General features: G+C 35.6%; 1 protein-coding gene across 1 annotated transcript in view; it reads left to right on the forward strand.

Annotated features, from left to right (window-relative positions):
* SNTG2 (syntrophin gamma 2) overlaps positions 1-17,569 on the forward strand; it is a 324,178-nt gene that overhangs the window by 274,771 nt on the left and 31,838 nt on the right. The window contains exons 12-14 of the mRNA XM_075707925.1: positions 1,912-2,028; positions 9,899-9,970; positions 14,524-14,766. Coding sequence (XP_075564040.1) covers positions 1,912-2,028; positions 9,899-9,970; positions 14,524-14,766 — 432 coding nt within the window. The remainder of the gene's footprint in view (positions 1-1,911; positions 2,029-9,898; positions 9,971-14,523; positions 14,767-17,569) is intronic.

Consider the following 17,569-nt stretch of genomic DNA (forward strand, 5'->3'; position numbering starts at 1 on the left):
GAACATATTTGGTTTGCAACAAGATATATAGTTATATTTCTCAGAATGTGTCATGTTTGCTTTAATATATGATGTTTGACGAATGACCAGGGCAAGCTGCAGACTTTATCCATGGCTTAGTTTTCCCATCTGACATTGTGGATAATTCCAAAATTATTTGGTGAGTGCTGCTGTAAGAATAAATTGTGATGATGGTGATGATCAGCAAAGAACATAATAAAGAGCTATATCCTTTGCTTATCAATTTATCAATTTAATCAGTGAATTACTTTTTTAGTAAAGATTTTAATACTGTTACAGGTTAATAACTGGTGTCCATTTGCAAGTCAGCAAACATGACTTTATGAATGTGAAGGAGAATATTGTATTGTTTGTACCCTGTGATTTGCACATTATTCTTTTTGTCTGTATTATTTGATATTCTATTACCACGCTGATAAACTCAATATATTATACAGTTTTTGTAGATTATCAACAATGCTATAGTATATTTTGTTAAAGCAATGAAGTGTCTGAACATCCTGTTTATAAACCTTTGCTGACTACTATAGAAACAATATTTTTGTGAGAGTTATTCAATTTACACAATAGCAAAGTGAGAACTGGAAAGGCTACTGTATTTATTTATTTATTGTGCTGTTTCTTAGATCTCCTGAAAATGTTAACGCTAGAGCTCAGTAAAATACTATAGAGAAGGATTGTCTGGCTCAACATATTGATTTATTATTTATTTCTGAATAAGTTGATTGTTAAGAGACATAATTGATACACTAAATAACAAAATTAGAAAACAAGGTGAGATTTTTCATGATATAAGAGTATGAGCGAGCATCTGTACTATTAGCTACTCCCTGTCCATTCTTTCCACCTTTGCGCTCTTGGTAATAACTACAGGTACACCCACTGGGCTTTGTGGGCTCAGTATATTCACAAGTGCTATGACATTTCTGCCCCTGTGTAACTCAGTATTTTCCGTAAGTGTAGCCTTAATTGAAAATGAGCAAGCTTATCAGCAATAGCTGTGTATTCAGATTGGTGGATCACTCTAGATTCGAGTACCTGTTTCAAGGGCAATATGTTCCTCTTAATGTGTGCAAAATGAAGCCTAAAATGTTTGTAATTGTTATTTTTGTTGGGTAACTACAGTCATGATATTCTACTACCACACTATGGCATTATTCCTTTATAAATTTGCATTTACCTCAAAAAGGAAGCATGCAGTCTTCTTTTTTTTCTTCTTATTTTTAATGTATCTGAAATACAAATACATGTATTGTAATACTGTTAGAGCAAAGTTGTGTAGCAACTGAATTTGACATTTAATTCTATGAGAACATAAATCATTGTCATGAGATAAAGTGTATATAAAAAAAGTGTATAGACTCTGAAAGACAATCAGTGTGACAAAGACACTTTGTTGACAGTAGCAAACATGAGCATACAGAAAGCTGTTTGATTTCAGATAAATCTAGTGATTTGTTCAGATGTATTTCTTTAGAGGTGCATGTAACAGAAATTTCAGTATGTCCAAGTTTTGACAGTGCTATAGATAATATAGGATCATGTTTTTTATAAACTGCTGGCTGAACTATTTCAGTACGCCTAGGTTTTTTGCTGGCTCAAGTGAGAGTCTGCTGAGACATGTATAGGTGGCTTTTAAAATGGTGATTATTTCAGACAAGATTCAACCTGTACTGTAAGTTTAAGTCTCTTCAAGGACTTCTGACACACTGGCATGATACTGTACACTTCAAGCATATGGTTATGGCAGGAAGGCAAATGTGAAGAAGGGGATGATGCATCCTATTCTAATATGATCACTCTTCCTTGTGGAAAGACTTGACCTATTCAGGTATATCTTATGCTCCACTGAAAAACAGAGCTTTATTTTTTAATTATTTTCTTTTACAGGTCATCCATATGGGATGGGTAAATGAGAGACTTGAAGGAACCGATTCATCTCAGCTCTACAAATTCAAGTTTCTGGCACTGAAGGGTTCATCCTTCTACATTTTCAGCACTCCACCGGTAAAAAAATAATATTTTGTGAGAGTTTCATTGTAAATGGAAACCTGTTTGTTATGTCTGGGTTTGTTTTTCCTTACCGAGTGAAGTACTAATTGGAGATAAACTACTTCATTTACCATGTTCAGCACTCTACTAAGAACAGACAAGTGAGGATGAATGTTTGGTAGTATTTGTACTGTGTTACTTGTCAGTATCTACTACACTCTATTGTGCTTCTGCACAATTTGTTTGTAGAAACAGTGGCTTTTCAGAAAAATGAAGAAAGGGGATCCTTTTGGTCAATGGATTAATATCATCCCAGTAATCAGATACCAGGAAGTGTGACAGAGCCTATAAATCATAAAACCTGCTGACCAGTTTTCTTGCTTTTTAATCATTCCACAGATGTTTTATATCAGGGGAAAAAAGTAAAACAGGAAATTGGAAGTTTCCAGCAACCACCCACCTGGAGAATTCAAACCTGGATCTAAAGCCAGACTTCAAAGATGATTATCAGTGTCCTGAGGGCACCTCCCGCCCTGCCTGTCCCTGACCCTCTTCCCTGGGGCTCTCCCCACCCTTCCTACAGCCCAGGACCCTAGTGCAGCCCTGCCATAGCCGTCAGCCCCTGCCCCAGCAAAGCAGCAGAACCAGTCAGGAGCTCCCCACAGCCCTGTCCTGCGCAGCCATGGGCCCCAAGGAGCCAGGCCCAGTCTCAGCCCGTCCCTGTCCCCAGGGAGGTGCTTGGTGCCCAGCGCTGGGGCTGCCCCCAGTCCCCGTGGCTGTCCTGCTCCAGGCTGGGGGCACGCACTGGGCCTGGCTGGGATGAAGGTAACTTTCTTCATAGCAGCCCATATGGCAGTGGGGTTTGTATCTGTGACTAAAACAATGCTAACACACCAGTGACTTGGCTGTTGCTGAGCTTTGCTTGCACAGTGTTTCTCTGTTTTTCACACGGCTTACCCTGAGGGTGGGCAAGATGTTGGGAGGAGACGCCGCCAGGACAGCTGACCCACATAGGCTGAAAGGCATATTACGTACCATAAAACATCATGCTCAGCAATAAAAGAATGGAGATTTGGTCTTCACAAGTAGCCATTGCTTAGAGACTGGCTGGGTGTCAGTCTGCTTGGGGCAGGCAGGGTGCGATCACCTTTGCATCACTTGGTTTTTTCCTCTTTCCATCACTTATTAAACTGTCTTTATTTTGACCCATGAGTTTTCTTGATTTTGCTCTTCCTATTCCCTCCCCTGCAGGGGGGACAGGGAGTTAGCAAGCAGCTCTGTGGGTGCTTAGCTGTTGGTCAGCCCACTACAGGGTGATGGGATGGTCCCTGGCTGGGGAGGACCTGGCCCTGCCAGATCCCGGGGCAGCTCCCACAGCACCCAGGGAGCCACCAACCCATGCTGCGCCCTGACACTGGTTCTGTGTCACATGTCTCAGCTCTGTAGCTGGAAACAGGTCCCCACACAAAGCCATGCATAGAGCTGGTTCACTGGTTTTAGATATATTTAATGGTACTGCTCCCAATGACTTTTTTCTTTACTATGTTAAGTGAAACATTAAAAAATTGATTGTTCTATCACAAAAAATACAGATCTTTAGAAGATAAGAATTTAACATTTCAGAGATGTTTCTATGATGGTATTGCTATTTCCATACTGAATCCATGTAATGTATCAATATAGTGTGCACAGGATAGATTACCTACAAGTCATACAGTTATTTTTAGTTGTAATGACCTTACCCATAACTTTACAACTGCTTGTAAATGGATCTGGTACAATTTTTATTCTTTTTCTACTTCATTGTGTGTAAAAGATGATAAGAATGTAAATACAGCTGCTAACTTTCATAAGAATGGAAAACATAGTTTTACCCATGGGCAAAAATAAAGAAAATTGTGGAAAAAATGTGGCTATCATAATATGAAAGAAATTACTATGGCAAGTAATATTCTATTTATACTCCATTTCAACAATATCTCAGATGGCGTTTCCAAAAATGTAGAAGATTCACCACAGAAGTAAATATCAAGAGCCATGTGATTAACAGAGAATGGTCTTTCTGCATCCCTAAAGTGGCTTATCTGACTGTATTTAAGAAATTTACAAATTTCATTTACACATAGCTGCATTAGAATTGTGACACATTTCTGAAAACTGCACGTCAAAAACACCATTGCACAAATAGAAATTATTCTTGTGTCAACATTAATATACAAGCAGTATTTTAGTACATTCTAAAAGCATCTAATAAATTTCTGTCAATTTTCAGATCTTGAAATTGGAAAGAAATTGAAGAGACTTTATTCAAAATTGTCATTCAAGAATAAACTTTTTTTTATGTCATTGAAAATTTCCAGAAAAATGAAATGTTTTCTTTTGATGGAATATGGGCTTTATGTAGGGGAGGTTTTTACTGTTTGACGTTTTATGTCTTCTTCATAGTTCAAGATGGTTTTTAAATTCAAGTCTTAAAGTAGCCATATCTTTGGAGCTGTTGTGTTACCCTTAATTACAAACCTCTTTTTCAACATGATTAAATAACAGTGAAGTGGTTTACATGAAGGCAGCTAGGCAATCACTGCATATGCTGCTTATAGTTTTAAGAAAAGGAATAAATACAAGAATAATGTGAAAGTAACAGAAATAGTTCCACCTTTGAAAAACATGGCAGGAAAGAAGAGCTTGCATAATGTAATTAGCACGAGCGATGCTTTGAATGTTAGAGAGTACTGCTGTGTAAGTTCTAAATACTTGTATTTGTAATTTACATTATACATAATGTCAATGTAGCATATTAGGAAAGAGGTGGCAATGAGTTGGAGGGCATACACTTGACCATGAATGCTTTTGGTGAACTTTCTAACTCTACACACAAGTATTTATTTATTTTGTTCTATTAGTTTTGTTTATTTTGACTGCTCTTTTGTGTGTGATTTGTAGCAACGAGTTTGAGTTGTTTTGGACATCTTTAGGCTTCTTATACTGCTGTATCATAGTTCATCTCAAGAACATTACTTGATATTTTTTTTTACTTTTTAATATTTCAATTTTTTAAAATTATACTTGGCTCATTTTTTCCATTGAAGAGTGATGAGACCAGTGAAATTAATTACACTTGACCTAAAAGTATTTCATCTTTTGCCTAGACCTGTTTAGTACTTCTAGGTGGGTTGGATGCTTCTGCTTAATTGTCAGATAATGCAGCATTCTCTGTATTCTGGTAATAAGTATTACAGCCACTTTGGTCTTTTTTTCCCTTAAGTTTTACTCTTTAAATGTATTCAAGACTTTTTAATATTTTGGGGGGTACTTGAGATATCTAGAATCAGATTCAGTGTGCTTAGAAAGTCATAAAGTATGTTATGTTCCCTTTGACTTTAGTGAGTTTTGAAGTGTGATTCTCTTTTACATGCACCCCATATTTATTTCTCATGTCTAGTCAATCCTTCAGTGCTAATCTCTGAATAGGCATGAAAGTCTTCCATGCCTATTCTGTAATAGCAGAATTCTCTTCTAGGCATTAACTTTTTCAGTTTGTTGTTTACTACATGTCTGTGTCAAAATGAATTTAACTTTATTGGTTTCTCTCTATTTTAAATCATAACTTTTTAAAGAAAAATCAGTGTTTAACACACACATTTAAAGCTAAGTATATTTGGAATATGAGCCTGAACTGATGCTGAGATCACTTGGTCTAACTAAGTAAAACTAGATTTTAGTAGTTTGTTTATTTTTGGAATCCACTATAATGCCTGTTTTTAAAACACAAGGAGCTTACGGAAACTCACGCTGAAGTAAAAAGTACTTCTGTAACACTTAGCACTTTTGTAACTCTACATACTTATTTCAGTCTCTCATTATGGACTTAAAATTGTAATTTCAGGTTCCTATTTTTCTATCTGCAATCAGCTCAGTGTTATGTGTGAGTTTACAAATGTGTTATTTTACAATCTTTCTGAAAGGATTAATATAGCCAAATATCTACAAAACCAGGTATTCAATACTTCACATAATGCATTGAGTTAGCTAAGGAGTTGGTCTTCCAATAATAATAATAATAGCATTCAGCTACTGTTGGTCATAAATTCATGTATTAGACAAGCAAGAATTAAATTGAAAGCTCATTGAATGCTAATTGGTACTTTCATGTATTTTGACACTATTTTTGACACTTTGTCAGAACTAAATTCATATGAATGGAAGTATGTCTCATTAAGTGACCCATTCTGAATATACCTTTTTTGAAACCTTTTGTCAAATGCTTTACTAAAAAATTATTATTTTGTCATGCTAAAATAAACCCAAGAAATTGCAATGTATAGCATACCTACAGGAACAATTCCAAGGGGAAATAATGCAAAAAATTTTTTTATTGCCTAAGGAATATATTTCAGTATCTCATTTATCTTAGTTACTAATCATTACCCAGTTATTAAATGTGTGATGACGGATAAGCCTGCAATAAACTGAAACATCCTTTAAAGCAAATGAAGGCTATTGCACTTTTTGTGAACTTTTCTGATTCTTTCCAGCTTTTCTCATTGACTAGAAGTATGTGATCATTTGTGATTTTTTTAAAGCAATGCAGTATATAACAATAACATTTTAAATTTAGGCATACTATGATGGTTCTGAGAAAACTATATATAGTGTCAGCTGTCTCTCTGGATTCTAGTACCCCTTTGTAGTATGTTTGTTTCCCCTCCTTAAAATTTCTCTCAACATGTCATTCATGTTCTCCTGATTTCCTTGCACACTCTGATATTCAGACTGTTTCACTCTTGGCTTTAAGTATGGTAGCCTTTCTCTGACATACAGAGTAAAAGAAAATCGTGGCCTATATAGGTGCTGACAGTTATCATCATCACTAACTATCTCTGCTGAAAAAGTCATAAGAGGTTACAGGGAGTTGAAGGATGAAAGAGATGCACAGGATAATGTGGAGAAGATTGAAGTATTCAGAGTGAATTTAATGGCACAGCAGTGTCACCATTGTCCATGGTAGCATCATTAATACCAGCAAAAAAACCCCAACAGTTTAAATTAATCTTCAGGGATCCAAAACAAATGATATGAGCAAATGAAAGTTCCGTCATGTCTCAACATCTTTTAGGTAATAGCCTGTGTCACTAAATTCAGTTTCATAAACAGCAGATTAAGTTGGTGCTTATGCTTTTATATCTTGTCTAGCCACTACTAGGAATGAAGGATTCTCCTGCTTTGAACTGAGATTGAAAAGAATCTTTCCCTTTGAGAAATTCAAGACCAAATAATGAACTAGCCACTATTCTAGGTCTTATTTTGCAAGAAGCATGAAGATCCCTTTTGAGGATCAACAGTAATGGGCCAAAACCTGCATTATTTAGTTATTTTCTTTTCAAAACAGCCATCAAAGTAAAAAATATTTCCCTGTAAATAAGGATTAAGCAAAGACCTGCAGTACTTGCTCTGTGTGAGCATGTTTAAATGTATAATATTTTTTTATGAATTGGCTTCATAATTCCTCAGTTTCAGTTGTTTCTAAATGTGTGTTATTGCTTACTCTTAGCAATAATCAATAAGCAAATCTCAAACAAAATGGTGAATGGACCTTACTAGAAGGAAAAGAGTAACAGAAATCTAAAACTTAGAAATGTATGACTCTAAAACTTGCTCCATTTTATGAAGTGATGGGAGGACAAGTATAATATCTAAAATTGCTTTAAATTAATTTTCTAAAAAAGCTAACAATAAATTTACATTTGACAAAGTTCCTTTAAAGTAGTACTAAGTACTTTTAAAGGTAGCTATATGTAATGTTTTGAGCTTTAATTTATGATGAGAAATTGGTCATAATAAAACAGAAAGTATATAACATGCTTTTACATATTCTACCACATGTATTATATTCAAGTGGTGTTTGTCATTTGATTGTTAACGTATAAAAACTGTCAAATGGAGAATCCTAGAATATAAGTCCCTTTATATCCTGAAAAGATGTAGTGACAGAACTTTCTGTTCTAGAGGTCGTCAGTCCCATTTGCAACAGGTGATCCATCTCATCTAAATTTAGTCATCTAGAAGTTAAAGATCTAATCTAAAGTTAGAGAAACTGTGAGCAAGCACTGCCTTTTTTCTTTTTTTTTTTTTCTTCTTTCCCATTATGGTGAACTTAAGATTTGATTATTGCATGCGCAGCTTTTGCTTTACTTACTAAACTGTCTTTATCTCAACCCACAAGTTTTCTCACTTTTACTCTTCTGATTCTCTCCCCCATCCCACTGGGGGGGGGAGTGAGCAAGTGGCTGTGTGGTGCTTAGTTGCTGCTGGGGTTAAACCACGGCAGTTGTTAAGATTAGATACTTCTGATGTCTAAATTTAGGTGGGATGCTTTCCATACTAAGAAGAAAGAATTCAGGTAAATTCTGAAACTGCTTTGAAACACATAGCTGTGAGGTCTACTCGATAATAATATTCATTAGTTTCAATTGGACTAGACATAAGAGCATATAAGACTAGAAAGAAACTAACACCAAGTTCACCTTACTCCTCCAACAGCACTCTGAAGTAACATTTAATAACCAGTACAAGTCACATCAGTCTGCCCCTAAGTGTTTTAGTGTTTTGGATTTTCACCATTTTATTACTATTTTGCTTAAATGATTTAGAATTTATGAAGACCTGGAAATTCAACTTAAAAATAAATTTTAAAAACTCGTGTTTTTATGCATGTTTCATGCAAAACATCAGGAACAAGACTGATTGTTATAGGTGAACTATGTGCTACTATGAATATAGAGAAAAAGAATCTGTTATTGAATTTCATAGTTTTTTCATAGTTAAGTTTCATCCACAGAAGCCAGATGTTTTACAGCCAAATTTTGCTTTACCTATATAATTTAATTTAATTTTTCTGCTTTCTTCCTTTTGGGAGGGGGGGCAGCAACAGGACAAAGCTGCATCTGCTCTAGCATTTTAAAGTATCCAAGTTTCTACTAGAGTCACCAAAACACTTACTTCCACATGCTAAAGCCTCAGAGCTACAATTTAGTCAAATTCCTCATATATCTGTGCAGCCATTCCTGTGCATTCACCAAGAGCTAGGATTTTGCTCTAAAATATATAATCAAGACAAAGTGTATTCCCCTTGTATTTTTCCTATGTATAGGTTCTTTTTTTTTTTCTTGAACTACATAGGCTAGTACTGTTTTTAAAAGAAAACAGTTTACCACATTGTATCATGAACTAGAATTTAGGGAAAAACTTCAAGTATCATTCTGTCAAATTTTAACAGTGTGTCATGTCGACAGGATAAAGTAACAAAATCAAAAGAAAATAAAAAATGTCTTTTTGTATTTATTATTAAGCATACAGTTGACATTCTTCTTAATTTCAAATATTGCAGTCACATAGTCCTTTTCAGTTTTTAATATAAATATTAATATATTGGTGCTCTAGTGTATGTAAACTCCAACCTAAATTTAGGAGCGCATCTTGGTCTGTTAATTGTAAGATTTTTTTTAAATTGAGACATGAAGCTGAATGGCTCTGGGTTTGAGACTCTGGGTTCTCTGTGTTAGCATATTGGAAAATAAATATGCTCGCGTAACTCACCACAGAGATTACAAAGAGGTTTTGATCATACCGTAGTAATAATGGGGAAAAAATCGTTGAAATTATTTAATACTTTTTAATTATAGTAAGACTCCTGTAGATGCTGTTTCTGTAAAAACTGAATGTTATTTGACAGTCTTTTCTAAATGCTGGATATAAAATGTAGTAACATGCCTATATTTAGAGCATCCAGTAGAATATTGATGGGTGAAATCTTTTTAATTTTTTTCATCTGTACACGATTTTAGAGTAAAGAATGTGTTGTTAATATTTTCTTTTGATATTATAGGTAAGCACACTAGACTGGGTACGAGCTGAAAAAATCTATAACCTCTGTGAGGTTCTATTTAAAATTCACAAGGTAGGTTTCCTAACAATTACAATTATATTATTTAGTGAAGAAAGCTTGCCTTTTCCTGTTAATGATAAGCTCAAGTTAATCTTAACTAGGAGTAGCTAACATTCAAATAGTTTTTCTGTTGTTAAAAAAGAACTATTTGTAATGGCTAGTGCATTAGCTATGCAAGTATAAGAGAATATGGAAAATGGATTAAGCTCCAAGTGAGCAATTACTAAAATGCTTCCATATTAAGACTTTTTTCACTATTAGAGCTGGTCTTATGAAGTATGGGTGAGACACACAGCTAAGCATAACAAAACTGGATATTGCTTTTTTCCTTAGTGGCTCAGATTTTTAAGAGAATCTGATGAAGAATGCTTTTGCTGTAATTCCTGATCTATATAAAGCTACTTTTATTTCACTTCAGTAATTAAAAGTATAAAATTATGTCCTTTTTAGATTATATGTAATTTGCAAATATTATAGTAGGTTTTACCTTACAAAGGGCAACACGGTGCATTTGTGTACCATAGAATTCTTCACTTTTTCCACCGCCTAGAGACAGTGTTGTGTTTTCTGTTTAGCTTGTCCCAGGCAAGGATTTTGGGCAAAACCTTAGCAGTCTGTTTAAATAATTGACTTACAGAAGATATTTTCTGGTAAGTTGCATCAGAGAGATTAATTTAGTTCTCTACCAGCTAATCAAAAACTGCTTTGCAGGTGAGGTAAGGCGAGATGAGAGCCTACTTGCCTAAGAAAGTAAAACCAAACATATTATCGGGACAGGGTGGGGAGGGGAGATCAGTCTTTTCAGATAAAATGCTGTTTCACTGAAAAATCACAAATCAGCTTTAGTTCTCACCAACTGCTGTCCTTCTCTCTTTTGACCACGTACTAATGTTGTGGAGAAGGAAGGTTGTTGCTCTGTTACCTGTACAGATCCTGACTTAACATTGCACAAGGAGAACTGCTTAAGGGGTTTTTTTTGTTTGTTTTTTTCTGAAGCAACACAGTTATTCAGGACAACTTAAAGAAGGAAAAGTGAAAAGAAGAAAAAAAAAAATCATGGACCTGACAATTACACTCTATTCCCCTTTATTGCTCTGCTCAGCAGATAGGAGGGAGTTCTCTGTAGTTCTCTGTAGCACTAAATGACCAAATTCTTCAAAGAATGGGATGGCAGGGAGTTTCCATGTTCTGACTGCTCAAACTACTTGTCCCAAACTGACTTTCAACAATGTAGGCACGTTTCCTACACCAATTTTGTTGATTATGATTTAAAAAAAGAAAAAAGATAAATTGAAAACATGATAAAGTTACAACTGACAGAGCAAGGAGCACACAGAACTTGACAGAAATCTAGAAAAAAAAGCTCTCAAACATGAGCTGACATCTGCATTTTACAGAGGTGTCAGTTCCGTTAAGAGACTGCTAAAAGAGCTTCTGCTGATGTCAGCTGTCAGTTTTGCAGCCCACCACTGCCTGTTTTTTTTCTCTGTTGTAAGCCTGCTGTCACTGGATAGGGGAGGAAGGTTCCCTTCTCTGGCAAAAGTGGGGAGAGGGAAGGGTCTTGGGTAGTGCCATGCCAGGAAAATAGCAATCCTGGAGTCTGGGACTTGAGCTCAGCTCTGGAGTGCAGGCTGCAGGAGTACAGCCATATTTTTGTCAGCATAGCATTATTTCAATGTGACCATGTCTCCAGCTGGGTACACGTGGGGAACTTCAGGTCCTGCCCATCACAGTAGCAAAGAGCAGAGGCTCTGTCCCAGATAATTTCTCCTTAATCTTTTTTAAAATTTACTTTTTACTGATAAATAAGTCAGGCAGCAATGAAATATGTACACATTATGCCCTTTTAAAAGAGTCTAGTATGGTTTGGTTTTTGTTTTTTTCTCCTTGACATGTTACTGCCGATTTGAAACTCGGTCCTTCCTTGAATATTCTGGTAATTTCAAGGACAATCTATCCTTAAAGCAAATTCCATGATACTTCTTCATTAAGAAAAAAAAGTGTGAAATGAAATACCCAAGATTCAACTCTTTAATGTTCTTGACATTTTAATAAATGAATGCTTAATTGCCAGTCTTCATGAATACATTAGCTAAAGTGCAAAAGCTCAAATTCAACACCTTAACCTCTTTTCTGTTGATTCTTTGATATAAATGATGATGAGGCAAACTGAACAAATCCAAAAAGACAGAAAAAATCTTAAGATATTAGGATTTCGACATTACAGCCTGAAAGATAGAGTTTATGTTGTAAAAACTGCCATTTGGGGAGGGTGTTCTTAAGGATTTTCAGATGCTGGTTAGAACTAGTGCAAAGCTGTGGTGGAGAGTGCTATTGTATCTTCTCATGAAAGATGGCTTTTAAGGTGAGGCGCACTTGTTACTCACCTAATTGTAAGCTTCTCATCTATGTTTATTATGACAGAAGAGTTAAACATGGAAAATAAGAATCCAATATGGAAATGGCATTTTAAAACAAAATGTTTGCTATATTTTAGATTTGTGTGTGTGTATACATACATACATATAAATACACACTTGCATACACAAACATGCATATGCAAGTACGTGAATTCATCAATATATCATGTACTTGCATGTTCATGGACATTTAGTGGTAACAACCAGATGATTGAAAATGTGATCTCTTATCTCATGTGTGTCTTCCCATACCTTGCCTCATACTCCGTATTTACTAGAACTGTTGCTGAAAACCTGTATTTTTCAGGGGTGAGAATATTAGATATATTTTTAAAAGCCACCTGTCTTAAAAACTTTTTTTTTTCTTTTATTGCGTGGTATTTTCACACACAAAGTAAAAAATATTAATATAGTAGTCTATGAGCCAGAATGAGCAGTATTGAGTCTTGAAGCACATGTAGGTGTAATACCTGTCGCTCCATGGCCGCTGAACACCAGATGACATGCAGGTATTTTGTTCAGCTTCTTTTTCACCAGTCCAAAGGAGCATTGAGAAATAACTTTGAATTTCCTCAAGACTGTTCTCAGGTAGCTGCAGGGCCATTTTTGACAACAAAGTGCTGTGTACCCTGGTGGCATGACGTGCTGCTTCTGAGGTCCCCCACAAAACATCCATAGCCTAACAGACTAGACTTGAGTAAATTGCATAAGGTTACATTTGCCAGCTTTATGTTACTCAGTAATTCACCAGCACAAGCAAATTTTTCAGTTCCCATCTGAGTATTTGTGAATATGAGAGCAGTACACAGAGGAGGGTGTACTAGCAGAGCATTTGTTTCCTCTGCTTTTCATTACTAAAAAGTGGATCTTCACTGCTGTCCTGCGAGGGCAGCTGTGTATGCATCTAGAACAGGAGGGACACAAGACCCTGAACATTTAAGCATTTATTTTACATGTATCAGAATATTTTACATTACATTTGGATGCTCAAATTCCAGTTGTTTGTTTGTTTTCATGTGCATGGAGTTTCAACTATAGCCTCAATAGGCTATGATGGACTATTAGAGGTTCTGGAAAAATAAATTCTAAATCTTTATAAGGCTTACCATGACTACAAGATTCTAGGACTTGGGTACCACTGCAAAGCTGCTTTCTGGTCTTTTCAAAGCCACCTAGGCCCAGTCAAACATAACTGCTTTTACCTTAGATCTGCTTGCCTAGGGTCAAGTCTCCTAAACCTAACCTGGAGTGCTAGAGAAAGAAAATTCTGTTTGCAGGTGACTTTAGAAAATAAGAAACAAAATTCTCTTTGCAAATTACTTTTTTTGTTCTTTCACTGTTTTCTGCCCCATGCCATCATAGAGAAATGGAGATAAAAAAGGGCCCTATCTGATAAATAGAAATTTTAAAAAATGCGTAATTTGGAAATTCAGTCAGTGAAAGTACTCAAATGTATAAGCAGTAGCTTTTTTTATTTACTTTTCTTTTTCAATGTATTTATGCTAATCAACGAGGTCTTGAAAGATTGGGGAAGTTTCTTGTAAGAATTTGTTTTCATTTACAAAACATTCTGTTACAGGAATATTTTTTATTATAAAAGACTAATGTGAAGTTTCTCCTCTTCGTCTTGAAGTTGATGGCAGGATCTCACTTCACTCCCCATGTAGCTGCAGAGCAGCATTGGCAGCGTTAGGGGACATTTGAAAGCTTATGTTGTCATTTCCGCAGTTAGCCCTTGGGTGCTTGATAAATTACTGCATTCCTTGGTACTTAGCATATTGGAACCCAATTAGAACAAAGTAGTTATATTATCCTTAAAAGCTGGTACACAGCTCTTGAATTGTATTCAAACAATTCAGGCATTTCCTTCCTTTTCACTGTATAGCAATATATTGCTACAAATTTCTTTGAAATTATGAATGTATTGCTTAGGTAACTTTGACAGTATTTTGGAACTGCAGAAGTAGCTCGGATTGCGTGATACAGGGTAAAGTGAATAAGAAGCAAAGAGAGAAGTTGTCTTTGAAATTATTACTTAATTCTCAGAACATTTTGTCAAGGTAATTGCTAATATAATGACATAACGTATCCAAGTACCCATCACTTACAGAAGACAATGTTGCTTTAACTGTTTGTTTTTGCTAGATGAAGAATCACATACTGAAACATGTCTTTCAGCTCTGGCTTGCTGATGATTGCTGGCTACAAGCAAACTTGTATTTAGGTATTCATCAGGACTTTGATCTTGAAGACCAGAGGCCATATTGTTTCAGTGTTATGGTTGGACATGGCAAGAGTCATTATTTCAATGTAGAGCTGGGCAGCGAGTTGGCGGTGTGGGAGAAATCATTTCAAAGAGCGATTTTCTTGGAAGTTCAAAGAACAGGGGTAAGTAATGAATCGTTTAAATCCTGGAGCCATTTCATCAGTAAAATAAGCCTAACAAATTTTTAGATAATTTGTATGTTTAATAATTGCATCAGATTGATGTGCTCCATGACTAAGGATCTGAGCACACTTTAGTACTCCAAAGGCTTCTGAAAGCTTCATCATTGCATCAACATTTCTTTGTCAATGACTATGTAATAACAGTCTGTGAGTGTGTTATGACAGTTTGAAAATTGGAAGTTGATGATTATAACAAACTGGACATGAATACCTTTTACCACTGGAAAACAATTTCTGTGGAGATGCTTTAGCCCACCTTGAACATTTTCTCCCAGAAAACTTATTTTCCACTCACATAAGGTAAATTTGTTATGTTTTACATAATGGTTCCATTTTCAAAGAAAAAATGTTTTGCTCTTACATTGTTAATTGTAAATTGGGAATGACTTTGTTAACATTGGAAGAGTTTGAAGACAGCATAAAAGTGAGAGGAAAGTTTATCATAGTCTTAAATTCTGAAAATTAAACAACCTATTATCACTTTCTACTGGCTACTAAAATTCTCTCAAGTCAATTATTTTCTCAGATCTGAGGGTGCACTTCCCATTCGGTGGTTTTAAATTTAAGATCAAGATTCCTGGTATAGGTGTCTAAATGTGAGTGTCTGTTAGCATTATGGTGACTAAGCTCCTATTAGAATCAGTGAGCGGAGTCCAAAGAATGATTGTGCTTATCCTAAAGCAGATACTTTCTTCTAGAGGAGAAATTTTGTGGTATAATGACATAGAAGATAAATTGATTTTGATTTAAGTTGCAACTTAAAGAACCTCTATACTGTTATATAAACAAGTTATTTGCTGAATATCTAGATCCATACTCCTAAGTGAACTCGACCAGCAGTATGGGAATGTATGGCTTAAAAGTATAGGCCTTCTCCAGTTAAAAACATATTTAGAAAGTTTAGCACAAATGCAAGCTTAGTCTGGTATGTTTGGGTTTACAGGGACCTCCTAAAGATGTTTACAATAGCAAGGGCACTGGATCACAACATTGCATTAGCACAGCTTGCAAGGAGCAGGAATCCTAGCACAGGCGTTGAATCAGCTCTTCTAAATTTCAAAATCTGTGGGATTCTAATGAGGTTTGCAGGTGCTTGCTTAGAAGCCTTCCAATTGTCTCTTCAGACTGATGAGGTAACAAAAAAGATTTTGTAATGGTGATGCTGTTGCTCCTATACTTCTGAGAAAGAAGGCAGTTCTTCAGAAAAAAACTGATTCTTCCTGAAAAATTGCTGGGCATCAGGGAGGGATTAATAATTCAAGTTGAGTATACATAAAGTATTTTCTCACATGAACTCTTCAAGAAATTGTGATACAACCATTTGACCAACCATTCAATGATCCTATTTATTATCCATATAAAAAGCAGATAATGTATAGGTAAAATCCATTATAACAAGGGTGGAGATTAGCTGGTTCTGTAGCTGATTCAGTTTCTGAAGTATTTATTATTAAATCTCAAAACTTGTTGTTCTTTTACAACCTAACAGTCTTAAAATTAAGGGACGATTCATTGCTTATGCAATGATCTTTCACCATTTGAATCCAACAATCTTCTGGACTGATACCACACAGCAGACATTAATATTTCTTCCAGATGTGGTTGAACCTGTCTGAAACCTCCAGGAGAGGCATTCAATTAAAATCCTGATTATAGCACTTAAGTCTCCATATGGTTGTTCCCATATCGTAATTTTCTCTCACTCGGTTGCATACATTCAGGTTTGTTGTAAACCACTATGTCAGTAGGATGCAGAGCACACCGGTCACCCTCCAGCAGTGAAAAATCTTTTGACTCCACTGTTTTCTTTCTTCCTTCAAAACATAAATGCTGCTTTGAATGTCCCTCTTTTCAGAAGCATATCAAGAGCAGCATGAATGAGGTGCAACTCAACATTAATAGATTATTTCAAGCCATAGAAAAAGAACTGGCATTTCAGTATCCAGAAAATTGAAGGTTGGCACCAGTAGGTTAGATTGTCTATAAAAATTCTTTCTTTTGGAGAAGGACCATAACTGCAGTTGGAAATTCAATTTTATTCATAAATGATTGGGCAAGATTCATGGCAGGTGTTGGATTGCACTGTGTCATTTCAGCCATTCTTATTTAAATATGGCTTGGTTCTGTTTACTGTTGAAGTTCATGGTCGTTAATGGTCATTAGGATCTTGTCTTTGACAGAGTTGCTGTTAAACTCATCCTGTACACATTTTTTATGTTTGGTGTTTCTATAAGAAGAGTTGTTTTTCTGAGAAGATTCTGTCCTTACACAGTTTATGAAAAGAAATCTTAAGGTGCAATTGTATGTTCAAAGGTGCTTATGAATTTTATACTGCCCATGTTGTGTGGTTTTTTTATACATTTCTTCTGCAAATGGCAGCAGTAGTAAATGACAGAAAGAATGCAATAAAGCAGGAAGAAATCCCCCTCACAATATCTTTCTCCTTTCAGCTATCTTAAAGCTGTATTTCAAGCTGCAAATGCTTACAAAAAGGAGTCTATTGAGAAACTGTGAAATTCAGTGATCCTGATATAATGAATCTATTTACAAACAATTATAGCAAGCAAACATGTTAAATCCATATGCTAGAAATATCTATATTTTCTTCCTATAAAAATATTGTAGTTGCTGATGGCATAATTTGGACAGATGGGGGCAATAAAAATGCAATAGAAGTAGGGCAGGAAGGCAGTTGAAAGGCAGAAAAAGTGCTGTGAAAAAGTATTTCCGTGTTGTTGGTAAT

Source organism: Pelecanus crispus, chromosome 3, assembly GCF_030463565.1.
Source record: "Pelecanus crispus isolate bPelCri1 chromosome 3, bPelCri1.pri, whole genome shotgun sequence".
Lineage (NCBI taxonomy): Eukaryota > Metazoa > Chordata > Aves > Pelecaniformes > Pelecanidae > Pelecanus > Pelecanus crispus.